The sequence below is a fragment of the Geotrypetes seraphini genome, chromosome 15 (assembly GCF_902459505.1).
Source record: "Geotrypetes seraphini chromosome 15, aGeoSer1.1, whole genome shotgun sequence".
In the NCBI taxonomy this organism is placed as follows: Eukaryota; Metazoa; Chordata; class Amphibia; order Gymnophiona; family Dermophiidae; genus Geotrypetes; species Geotrypetes seraphini.
In genome coordinates, this window is record NC_047098.1 from 69,552,410 (window position 1) to 69,565,182 (window position 12,773).

General features: G+C 42.2%; 1 protein-coding gene across 5 annotated transcripts in view; it reads right to left on the reverse strand.

Moving 5' to 3' along the window:
- Positions 1 to 678: 678 nt before the first annotated feature.
- Positions 679 to 12,773, reverse strand: part of IFT22 (intraflagellar transport 22) — a 41,594-nt gene continuing 29,499 nt past the window's right edge. For all 5 annotated transcript variants that reach the window (XM_033922397.1, XM_033922399.1, XM_033922396.1 and 2 more), the window contains 2 exons: positions 9,862 to 10,064; positions 679 to 1,495 (listed from right to left, as the gene is read on the reverse strand). In XM_033922397.1, the coding sequence (XP_033778288.1) occupies positions 1,299 to 1,495; positions 9,862 to 10,064 (400 nt within the window). In that variant the 3' untranslated portion in view covers positions 679 to 1,298. The remainder of the gene's footprint in view (positions 1,496 to 9,861; positions 10,065 to 12,773) is intronic.

Here is a 12,773-nt window from a genome sequence, read left to right on the forward strand (position 1 = left end):
TAGCCTACAGAACTGCAGTCCAGCTCAGCAGAACCTGCATCCTTTCCCAGGCAGAGGATCCCCCAAAATGGGGTCTCAGGGCACCAAAGCCTCAGAAAAGCAAACTTAAGGCCAAAAAAGAAAAGGAAAACTAAGCAGAGCAGATCATAGCACTTCTGCATAGTTCGCTTGGAGGGGGACACTGTACTCTGCCTCTATGTGGGAGATGCTCAAAACTGTAAGTATTCACACTTCTGCAAGTCCAGTTTGAAGGAGTGGATGTAACAGAACCAAGAATAATAAATCTAATCCAATAACACACATGCATGAACTCTCTCACTCCTCAGTCATGCACACATTCTTTCTGCCTCTTTTCTGATGTTGTGTTCATGTAGTTAGTCAGTGCCTATTCTTTCTCCAGCTATGCCCACCATTTAGAATTTGATGCCAACTCTTTTACTAAGCCTGCAGCTACAGCCCTAGCTCTCTCACATTCCCCCCATTCTCTAATAATTGTACACCTTCTTAACATCCCTTCCCACCAAGCCAGTCACTGGTTTTGCTGGCTATCCCTCCACAGCCCCTGCAGTGCTCAATCTCCTCTGTCCCACTGGCTGAATCTTATCACATTTTCTGCAGAGAAAAGGAGAACTAGAGACCTATAGAGTGTTAAAGTCTGAAAAAATATCCAAACACTTATGGCATTGCCCACCTTTTTATTGCTGGGATTCTGAAAGAGCAAAAATATATAGATTGTACAGACAGTTGGCAATTCTAGCCTCCTGAATTCAAGCCCCCCACAAAAAAAAAAATTTTTAGGCACTAGTATGCGTTTAATTTGTGTGTACATTAATCTGGTCCATCAGTGCACACCCCTATTAGGGCAGTGTATCGCAAACTATGTGCCACGGCACACCAGTGTGCTTCCTGAGATTTCAGGTGTGCCGTGGTACACTGGGGAAGAGAGATGCCGGTGCCAGCTGACTGTCTACAGGACGTGTCTCTTGCAAAGAGAGGCACATCCTGTAAGCAATCTCCCAAAGCCGGCACCTCTTCTCTCTGCCAGCCCTTCTCTCCGGCTCTTCTCTCTGCCGGCCCTGCTCTCCTCTCAGCACAAGGCCCGTTTGAAAGGCCTTTGTGCATGCGCTGACATGGGCACGCTGACACCATCACACTGACACCAGCGCATTTCCAGGTGTCTCGAGCCGGGGACATTAGGTTTACTGTGCCCCAGCTCGAAAAAGTTTGCGAGACACTGAGTTAGGGGTTAGTTTTTCTTTATAATAGAAACAATTAAAGTTATCTGTTTTTTAAATACATCAGAAGCCAACGCTTTCACACATTCTTTGATGGTCTTGCTCTTGATATCGGGTGATAATGGACATCTCTTCTCTTTCTCTGCTCTCAGACAGCAAAGTGATCACACCTCCCAGGAACTTTAAGAATTCAGTTCTGACATCCTCAGGATCTTCTTCCAGGCTAGAGTGCAACAGCTTCAGTTTGGTCATTGATGCCACTTTTAAATTAAACAGGAAGATGCAATTAGAGAAAAAAAAATCATCAATACCACTTTGTGAACCCTTCAGCCCTTTCCCCTTCCTTCCCCATCCTGCACTTTTTAGCTCTGTAAAGCTATTTTGAAGGGAGGAGTAAGTACATGACAGGAAAAGGAAGGGTTGTACTGTTCCAAGTGTTCTTTCTTAAAGACAATGTTAGTTATCTTTTCATTTTGCTCTTTTATGTGAAAGGTAGACCTTGCAAACAAAACAAAAACAAAATTGCTGATATACACTTCTCCCTTGAAATTTGCGGGATTAGGACTTGTTACCGGTTATTCATGAGTTTCTAAACCCTGACCTCTTCACAGCTTAACTAGTTGTCTAGTGGTGAAGCGGGGCAGGAGAATTCTTTCTATGCTGACCCATGCAGAGCCATCAACAAAAATGGCTATTATGCTCCTGCCCTACTTAACCACTAGACCACCAGGTAAGGTGTGGAGAGGTCCAGGAGGTGGGTCAGAATCGGCCCTAAAATTATTTGCGGGCCAGCTCTACCCCTAACCCCCACGAATTTGGAGGGGTGTGGAGAGGTCCAGGAGGTGGGTCAGAATCGGCCCTAAAATTATTTGCGGGCCAGCTCTACCCCTAACCCCCACAAATTTGGAGGGGGAAGTGTAGAAACAATAACAGAAGGCAGAGATGCTCCATGTACGCATTTACCACTACCCTCTGGCATCTGTTCGTCAACCAGTTTCTAAACTAGTTTCTAATCCAGTTCACCACTTTGGGAGTTTGTTTAAGAGCTTCCTATGAGGAACTGTGTCAAAGGCTTTGCTGAAACCTCATGCCACTACGTCCACCCTGTAAAACTTAGCAAACCTGTATAAAATAGACCCAATATGCAGCTCTACAAATCCCTATTGAAGAGATTGCCCTGGCTTTTGTCCATGACAAGGCTACACTTCTGGTTGAATGTGCCTGAACAGAAATGGGGAACTGCTTCCCACAATAATGAGGCTGATGAATGGCCTTAAGGATTCATCTGGAATTCATGGCCTTGGAAGTGGGTGTGCCTTGCCTAGACAAAATGAATCAACACAAAAAGATGGGCAGAGAGATAGACATTTGACTTCAAAATGCAGTCCCGTTTCCTAGAATCTGATGAACATGACACGTCGAAGCCGCCATCAGCCGAAAAGAAGGGACAGTGTGTAGGGAGACCCCAGTCTCCAAGCTGTTAAGGAAAGGCTCTCTTGAACAGTGAGCCTGAAGCTTCAAAGCTTGTTGTGCTGAGGTTACTGCTACCATAAAAAAAAAAACACCCTCAGCATCAAAACCAAGAGGGATGCTTCTTCCAGTGGATCAAACGGAGCTTTGATGAAACCTCAAGAACCACATTAAGATCCAATAACAAATTGCTTTTAATATTGACAGGAGTTGCCATGCAGCAAATCACACAAAATTGGAAGGATTATACCAAGCTAAATTATACATTCTGGTGGAACTCGGTATGTCACATATACAAAATGGAGAAAATATTGGCATTACAACAAGGAAATATAAAAAATTTTAAGAAAATATGGGATCCGTTGACAAAATATTCTAAAGATCAGATATCTTAACACATTGATAATAATAATATAGGGTTAGGGAGGGAAATATAGAAATTAATATGAGGAAAAATGAAAAAACAAATAACAGGGGAAAGGGATTCAATATATATGATATGATATTGTACATACAACTATAATTATTATAAACTAAATATTATGCTATTTATTTATTGTAAGAATGAAAATTTTATAAATAAAAATTTAAAAAAAAAAAAAAGATCCTGTGAAGGGAACAGTGGCTTGATCGGAGGTCTGGTGCGAAGAGCACCCTTTAGAAATTTGGCAATGTCTGGATGAAACATCAATGCAGGTCTACGGTCCCGAGCTCTGAAACAAGAGAGCCCAGGAACTTGGACCCAAAATGAAGCTACAGTGAGACCCTTGTCAAGGCTTGTCTGGAAAAAGACCAACACCACTGAAACAGGAGCTGAAAATGGTTTCACACGTTCCTGGGTGTACCAATGTTGGAAAATCCTCCATGCCTTAGCGGAGGCAAAAACTGTAAATGACTTCTTAGACTTGAGAAGGATGGCAGGGACCATGTATGAATATCCTTTGCACTCTAACCCTTTTAGTTCAATAGTCATGCTGTAAGAGGAAAGCAATCTGGATCTTCCATGCATACTTGAACCTGTGAAAGCAAGACTGGATGCAACTGCAACTGGAGGTCATGACCTGTTTGAAGATGCAGCAGAACTGTGTACCACAGACTGCAAGGTCAATCTGGAATTACTAGAATAACTCTTCCCTGATGATCTGCAATCCGTTGAATGACTTGGTCTATCATGGACCAGGAAGGAAAGATGTACAACAGGATTCTTGAAGCCACGGATGGATTAGCGCATCTAGACCCTCGCTGCTGGGCTTGAATCTTCGACTGAAGAATCTGAATGCTGCCTTGTTATCCACCGTCGTCAAGAGGTCAAAGTGTAGATGACCCCAGTGCTGGATAATGGTTGGAAACGCTGCCGTCGAGAGCAACCACTAGCCTGGATTCAAGGTCTGTCTGCTGAGGAAATAAGCCTGAACATTGTCCACGCCTGTGACAGTGCTGCCGACAGCACCTAAAGATAACGCTCCGCCCAGTGAAATAGCTTGTGGGCTTCCCAACATATAGGTGTAATTTTGGTGCCTCCCTGTTGATTGACATGTGTTACAATGTCAGAGAAGACTCTGATTGCTGGACCTTTGAGAGTCTTCTGTAAGTTCACCAGAGCCAACCGGATGGCACACAGTTCTAGACTGTTATTGACCGCACAATCCTGACATTAATTTGGAGTAGAAGAGCCCAAGGATTCCACCCCAACAAGTTTTAAGTTTGATAACTGCAGTTTTGGATGTGCAGGGATCCTTTGGAAAAACCCAAGATGGCCACCATGATTTTCGCACATAAAGCATTAATTAAATAACTTACCGAAGATAAAAAATGGCGACTTTGGGATTTTTCAGTAGGGGGGACACGGGGGACATGCAGGGATCCTCCAAATCCTGAATTTCAGACACCCCTCATGATTCACCTCAGAGGCTGCAACAGCCTTACTCACCGTGACCTGTGTTGCAATGTCAGGTAGCCTGCTTCAGCTCTTTTAAAGTAGCTGGAATGGAGAAGAATCGCTTCTTCATGCTGGAAATGCCTCTTTCACAATGATCTTTGGGCTGCCTGTCAGACACAGACCGACAGATACTCTACCAGAATGGAGGGAAGGGGGGGGGGGGGAGAGACACAAAAAAATGCAGCTTATGCCCTGCGACACACCACTGAGCCTTCTACAGAGGCCTGGCAGCCTAAGCCCAAACCCCTGCAAAGCAGGAGGTGAGGAAAATAAGCAGGGATGGCCCCGGGCTCTAAAAACACTAAAGAATACCACCAGGCTAACAGATACCACCAGGGATCGGCTTGTCAGCTGCAGACCACAGTCTGCTTCTCTGTTCAGGCAGAGCTATGCCAAGGATGACAGCTCCAAGCACTGAAGATACCAAAAACATTGAAAAACAATGAATAAGAAAAGGGGAGAGCAGAGCTAAGACATTCCTTCTGGCTCACATGCACAAGGGAAAAACTGCAGGTGGCAGTAGAGCTCCCAGTGAAGTAGAAGGGACACAGAAAAATCCAGAGACGATTCCTTCTGCATATGGCTCAGGGCCATGGGGAGATAACCTGCTATTGAATTGGGAATCATTTTAGGAATAACATCTAAACAAAAATAAATTGCAAAATAAACTTGTTTGCTTTTCAACATCTACATAATTTACAAACATACATCTATTTATTTATTTCTGTTAATGTTGCTTTAATGTCAAGAATCAAGATGTTACACTAGCACCACCTAGTGGAGCAATATGAGACATCTGCTAACTGTAATTGCTGGGCAAACTAGTGTGGTTGCCATGTTAGTTTACTTGAATGAATATAAATATAGATTAAATAAATTTCTTTATATTAGACAACTACAACACATTTTTGATTGGTTTTGGGAGTTAAAAGCCCATATTGGGTCACGAGATGGACAAAAAATAAATAGTGATACTATAAAATAAGTAAATCCTAAAAGCATTCCAATGATAATCTGAAGGGGAAAGATAGGAGGAGAGGTGTGATAGATGGGGATCAGCCAGTAGAATTTAATGATCTTTGTTAAACCTTGTTAGTTAAAAGTACCTGATCGTTTTAACTTCAAAAGTCTTACATTCCTGAATTGTTTCAACATTTCATTGGAGCAGCCCTGCACAACATATGGCTTGTGGGCTGCATGCGGCCCAATACGGCTCTCACTGCGGCCTGTACCAGGTTGTAAGTCTCTCTCTTCTGTGCCTCCCTCCAGCAAGTGTTTAGTTGCTAGCCGGCTCCCTTGCTTCAGTCGTTTTTCTGTTCAAAGCCGCAGGCGGCAGCTCCCCGAGCAATCCACATCTGAAGCCTTCTCTCTGATGTCGTGATGTCAGGGGGAACGCTTCTGACGCAGCCGCAGATCACACAAGGAGCAGCTTTGAGCACAAAAATGACTGCAGCAAGGGAGCCGGACAGAAGCTAAACACCTGGCAGAGGGAGGCACAGAAGGAAGGAGGGAGAAGGAAGACAAGGAAGAGGAGAGGACTGAGAGATGCTAAGTTCATGGGAGGAAGGGAAAGGAAATAAGGAAATGAGATACCAGACAATGGAGGGGAAGGGAGAGATGTCAAGGCATGGGGGGGAGGGAAGGAGACATATGCCAGAGGAAAGGAAGGAAGGAGGAGAGGATGCCAGATAATAGAGGGGGAGAGGGAGGGGGAGTTGGAAGGAGAGGAGAGAGCTGCCAGGGCATGGGGGGAGGGAAGGGAAACTAAGGAGACAAATGCCAGACCACAGGGAAAGGAGGTGCCAGAGCATGGAGTAAGAGAGAGAGAGAGATAGATGTTGGTTAGGGGAGGGAAGGAGGACAGGTTGAGAGAAAGAAATGTTGGACTGGTGGAAAGGAGGGAGAAATGTTGGACTGGGAGGGGGGGCCAGAAAGGATAAAGGTAAGGGAGATGGACTGCAGGGGGTGGAAAGGAGGAAGGGAGAGAGAAATGTTAAACTGGAGGGGGAGGCGAGGACTAAAGGAAGGGAGAGGTACTAGACCAGGGAATGGAAGGGAAGGAGGGGAGTCTGGTAGCGCTATAGAAATAATAATAATAGTAGTGGTAGTAGAGAGAGAGGCCAGATTATGGGAAGGAGAGGAGAGAGATGCCAGACTGGGAAGGGGGGAAAGGAAAGAGAGAGATGTCGGACTACTTGGGGGGGGGAGGAGAGAGATGTCAGACCTTGGAAATGGGGAGGGCCAGATTATGGGAAGGAGAGGAGAGAGATGCCAGACTGGGAAGGGGGGAAAGGAAAGAGAGAGATGTCGGACTACTTGGGGGGGGGGGAGGAGAGAGATGTCAGACCATGGAAATGGGGAGGGAAGGAGAGATAGGAAGGGAAGTAAGACATAGAAAAGTAGATTTTGAGAAGAAAGCAAAAAAATTGAATGTCAAATTAATGTCAAAGATGGATTGAAGGCAGAAAATAAAGTCGAGAAAAACAATGTATAAGAAGGCCCTGGAAACATAGTTAAAAGCACAGAAAATAAAGTCACCAGACAGCAAAGGTAGGGAAAATAATTTTTTCAATATAATGATTGAAATGTCAGTTCTGATAATTTATACAAGCCGCAAAATGGTACAAATTGATATATGGATTTTTAAATAAAAAAAAGAAAACTGGTCTTAGGGATATTTGGAGTATTGAGATTGGACAGACAATTTCTGCATCTCAATAGCCACGATTTTGGTCCTGGAGATTAAGATCTACAAAGTCAGCATCTATGAGTCAAACATAGATGTTTTTATTACATAGAGTGTTATGGACCCCTACGCGCCTGCAAAAAATAGATAGAAACATAGAAAGATGACGGCAGAAAAGGGCCAAGGCCCATCAAGTCTGCCCACTATAGACCCTCCCCTTAAGATTAGCTAGTGTTTTGCCCTGACCCTCTTAGGGATCCCACATGGGCGTCCCATTTATTCTTAAAATCTGGCACGCTGCTGGCCTCGATCACCTGCACTGGAAGCCCGTTCCACCGATCAATCACTCGCTCCGTGAAGAAATACTTCCTGGTGTCGCCGTGAAATTTTCCGCCCCTGAGTTTGAGCGGATAATACTAGATCCAATAGATGCTGGCATTGTAAAATAGAAATAGGGACGTTAGATCACTTAATTTTTTATTGTCCCTGTGTAAATGCCTTTTGGAATCTGATTTGGCCCCAAATTAACAAATTACTAGAAAATCATGTAGGACTCTCATATGACACCGTATTATTTGGCACTGCAATGAGAACTCAGAGTCCGATCTCAGTAAACAATAATAAGCTGCTATTAATATTGACAGGAGTCACCATGCAACAAATCACTCAAAATTGGAAAGACTATACCAAATTAAATTATATGTTCTGGTGGAACTCTGTCTGTCATATTTACAAAATGGAAAAAGTATTAGCATTACAACATGGGAATTTTCATAATTTCAAAAAAATTTGGCAACCATTGACTAATTATTCTAATGATTAGACTTCTTAGCACAATTATAGTACTTATATAGGAATGGGGTGGGATATGCATAATTATTAGAATCATTATTTGTAAAATGGGGAGGGAATTATAACTTCTGATTATATATAATTTATAATATATACTGTTTATAGATTAAGTTGTATTAATGATAAATACAATGATATATAGTAATTAATTATATTACTTGAAATTCAATTATTGTAAAAATTGAAAATTTATAAATAAAATTTAAAAAAAAAAAAAAATTTATATCTGCTGTGTGTATATGAAAAATGAAAGGAAAAAATTGCATTACAATTAGTAAAGGGGGTAGGATCTGGGGCAGAGCTTGTTTTTTGTGTTTTTTTTTTTTAATTCTTTATTCATTTTATAATTCACAAGTGTACAGTAAATATCAAACAATTAGAATACAATATCACTTGAAAATCTACCATATCATACAACAAAAAGATATATCCCCCACCCCCTCCCACTTCCATATACAACAAAAAATATACCACATGAATATAATATCTTATCATTCATATATATTATTAATAGAAATACCCCCCGATCCACATGTAAGAATTAAAATTGGAAAAAGTGTAAATTATTCATTAGAATAATTTAAAAATGGCCCCCACACATCCTTAAATTTATTATAGCAACCTTTTTGAACTGCCAACGCTCTTGCCATTCAACATATTACTGGAAATTGGAAGGATTATACTAAGCATAATTATACCTTTTAGTGGAATTCAGTCTGTCATATTTACAAAATGGAGAGAGTGCTTGCTGTACAGCAAGGAAATTATAATAATTTTAAAGAGATTTGGGGGCCATTGATTACATATTCTAATGATCAGACACCTTAACCACCCCTTTATTTATTATATATGTTTATAAGTAGGGTGGGATTGTATATGATATTTTCTTAACTGGTTTATTATTAATGGGTGGGATGGGAGGGGAGGGTTTCTTTTATGCCTTGATGATCATAAGTAAGAATGTCAAGTGATTTGTAAAATTTATTTTTGATTTATTATTATACACTTGTTGTAAGATATGAAAACGAATAAAGATTTTTGAAAAAAAAAAAATAGTAACCTTTTTGAACTGCCAACGCTCTTTCCATTTTAAACACATGACATACTGAATTCCACCAGAAACAATAATTCAACCTTGTACAATCTTTCCAGTTATACGTTATTTGTTGAATGGTAACTCTTGTCAATATCATTAAAAGCTTATTATTATTAGCAGATATTTTATTTATTCTGGGGCAGAGCTTGGTGGGTTTAGGGTGGAGCTTGGGATGTCTGTGGTTGGGGGTACTTAGCTTGAAGTAGTTGAGAAACACTGCTGTAGGCAATCAGCCACCACCAGTGCCTCTCCTTCTCTCCCACCCTCTTCCCTGATGGCACCCCCTACTGGCGTCTCAGGGCCTGTCTGGAAGGCCTCTGCACATGCGCAGATGTCAACGTGATGATGTCACACATGTGTATGATGTCATCATGGCAACGTCCACGCACTTCCTGGTGCCTTGAGCCGTGGCCACTACCTGCGGCCCTCGCTACATTTTCTGACTTCGTTTCGGGCCCGGATAATTTTTGAGTTGTGCAGGCCTGATGTACTGTATGTCATTAATGTTCCCCATCTTGGACAGAGGCGGGCTATAAATAATAAGCATAAATTTAAGATGAACTGGAGAGTTCTATCCTCTTACCTAAAGATGGTCGACTTTTGTCTGCTCCAGAGCCTGGTTTGTGGTGAGCAATAAGAAGGCACTGGTTATCCTGTAATTGCTGCTGCTGTACAAAGGATGCATACCACATTTCAATTTCCTTCAAATGACTTGGCAAGTCTGGGTTGAACACTATAACCACCCCATGAGAATCCTTCATCATAGCTGGCCAGCAAGTTTCAAACCTTCAAAATAAGGAGCATAAAAAAGGAAAAGGAAATAACATACATTCTGCAGCTTGGATCTAGTTGATTGTACTTTTGGACATGTGAAACCAATTGAATATTTGTAGCCAACAGTCAAAACATGTACACCTGAGAAATCTGTATATGCATTTCAAAACGTAATTGAAAGAGAGAGTAGACTGGATCAAAAGTAAGTCATTTGTTTTATAAAATGTGATCTCTTCTATTTGCTTATTACTGTTTGATATTTATGACCTGCCTTTTCAGTGCAGATACGTGGAGGAGCATTTTCGATAAGAAATCCAAATCCGAGTTTGGATGTTTTGCACAAATGTCCAAAAATCCAGTGCCAAACATGGTCATTTTCAAATCAGAAAAATGTGTCTTTTTGGTAAAAAAAAAAAAAAAAAAATCACCCTATTATACACATTTTTGTGCTCAGTACTTTAAGAGCCATTTTGGGGGAAAAAAAAAAAAAACACAAAACCATCAATGAGATGTGGGAGGAATGGCCTGGTGGTTAAAAGCTGCCTCAGCACCCTGAGTTTATAGGTTTATTTTTTTTTTTCAAATTCTTTATTCTTTTTTTCATTTTACAACTATACAATATTACAACATTTAAACCTTGTAAACATCACTTGAATTTCTACTAACATATTTTGAGTTTATAGGTTTAATCCCAGCACTGTTCCCTGTGACCTTGGGCAAGTCACTTAACCCTTCTTTTCCCCAGGTAACGTAGTTAGATTGGAGAAAAATCCTCAAAAATAATAAAATTAAGCAGAGCAGATCAGAAAGACACCTTCTCGAACTGCTTGCAAGAGGAAAAACTGAAGATGGCAGTACAGCCCATGGGAGAAGGAGGCGGAGTTGAAATATGTACATGACTTCCTTCTGCAATCAATTTGTAACCAGAGGTAAATAACCTATTGTCCTTTGCACTATAATAGCAGGTTAAAGTGAAGGGTTCAGAGGAGCTCAGCAAAATGCTACCTCTCCATACCACGGTGCCACATGACCCCACAATCATGTTAATTTAAAATCATACCTTTCACTCGCACTTTTTTTTTTTATTCACAGTAATATTTCATGTTCATTTAATATCACACAATTATGTTGGCTCAATATTTCATGTTCAGTCAATATCAGACACTCTCACTTATTCTTTATAATTACTGTATATTGATTTAATATCACATGTTCTTTATGTCATCCAATATGCACTTCATCAGAGATTTCCTGGTTTCTGAGTTTCCACCGTTTCATAATAGTTCAGTTTTTGATACTTTTTTGATTGGTTTACATTTGTATATGTCTGTATGTAGTTCAAATTAGCACAGTTACTTACCGTAACAGGTGTTATCTAGGGACAGCAGGCAAACATTCTCGATATGTGGGAACGTCATCCACGGAGCCCCGTAGGGGACAGCTTTTCAAGCAAACTTGATTGAAGATCTCAAAGTTTGCTAGTGCTACCTACACATGCGTGTGCCTTCCTGCTCCACTAGAGGGCGCATCCCCTCCTCGTGGTCTTCAGTTCAGACAGCTAGCAAAGAAGCCAACCCTGGGGAGGTGGGAGGGTTGCGAGGATATCTGCCTGCTGTCCCTGGATAACACCTGTTACGGTAAGTAACTGTGCTTTATCCCAGGACAAGCAGGCAGCATATTCTCGACATGTGGGTGACCTCCAATCTAACCAAAAAGGGACGGAGGGAAAGTTGGCAATTTATGAAAACAGATTACCCAAAACTGACTGGCCAAACTGGCCGTCACGCCTGGAAAAGGCATCCAGACAGTAGTGAGAGGTGAAGATATGAACCGAAGACCAAGTGGCAGCCTTGCAGATCTCCTCAATAGGCGTGGACCTGAGGAAAGCGACTGACGCCGCCATCGCTCGGACTCTGTGCCCCATGACTCGATCCTGCAGTGAGAGACCAGCCTGAGCGTAGCAAAAAGAAATACAAGCAGCTAACCAGTTGGATAAGGTGCGCTTGGAAACAGGAAGGCCCAACCGATTAGGATCAAAAGAGATGAAAAGTTGAGGAGCCATCCGGTGAGACTCGGTACGTCGCAGGTAAAAGGCCAACGCCCTTTTACAATCCAGAGTGAGAAGCACCACCTCCCCAGGATGAGAGTGGGGCTTTGGAAAAAACACCGGAAGAACAATGGACTGGTTGAGGTGGAAATCCGAAACCACCTTCGGCAAGAATTTAGGATGACTGCGTAGGACCACCTTGTCATCATGAAATACAATAAAAGGCGGATCCGCAACCAGAGCTTGCAGCTCACTGACTCTGCAAGCAGACGTGAGAGCAACCAGGAACACCACCTTCCAAGTGAGGTACTTCAGATGAGCCCTATCAAGGGGTTCAAACGGAAGTTTCATCAACTGAGCCAGAACCACATTAAGATCCCAAACCACCGGGGGGGGCTTAAGAGGAGAATGAACATTGAAGAGACCCTTCATAAAGTGGGAAACCACCGGATGGACAGAGAGCGCTTTCCCATCAAGCGGTTGATGAAAGGCAGCAATCACACTGAGGTGGACTCGAATAGATGTTAATTTGAGGCCAGACGTAGACAAGTGGAACAAATAATCCAGCACGGACAACAAGGAGGCAGAGAGCGGCTCCATGCGGCGTGCAACACACCACGCAGCAAATCCGGTCCATTTCTGGGAATAGCATTGTCGAGTGGAGCTCTTCCAAG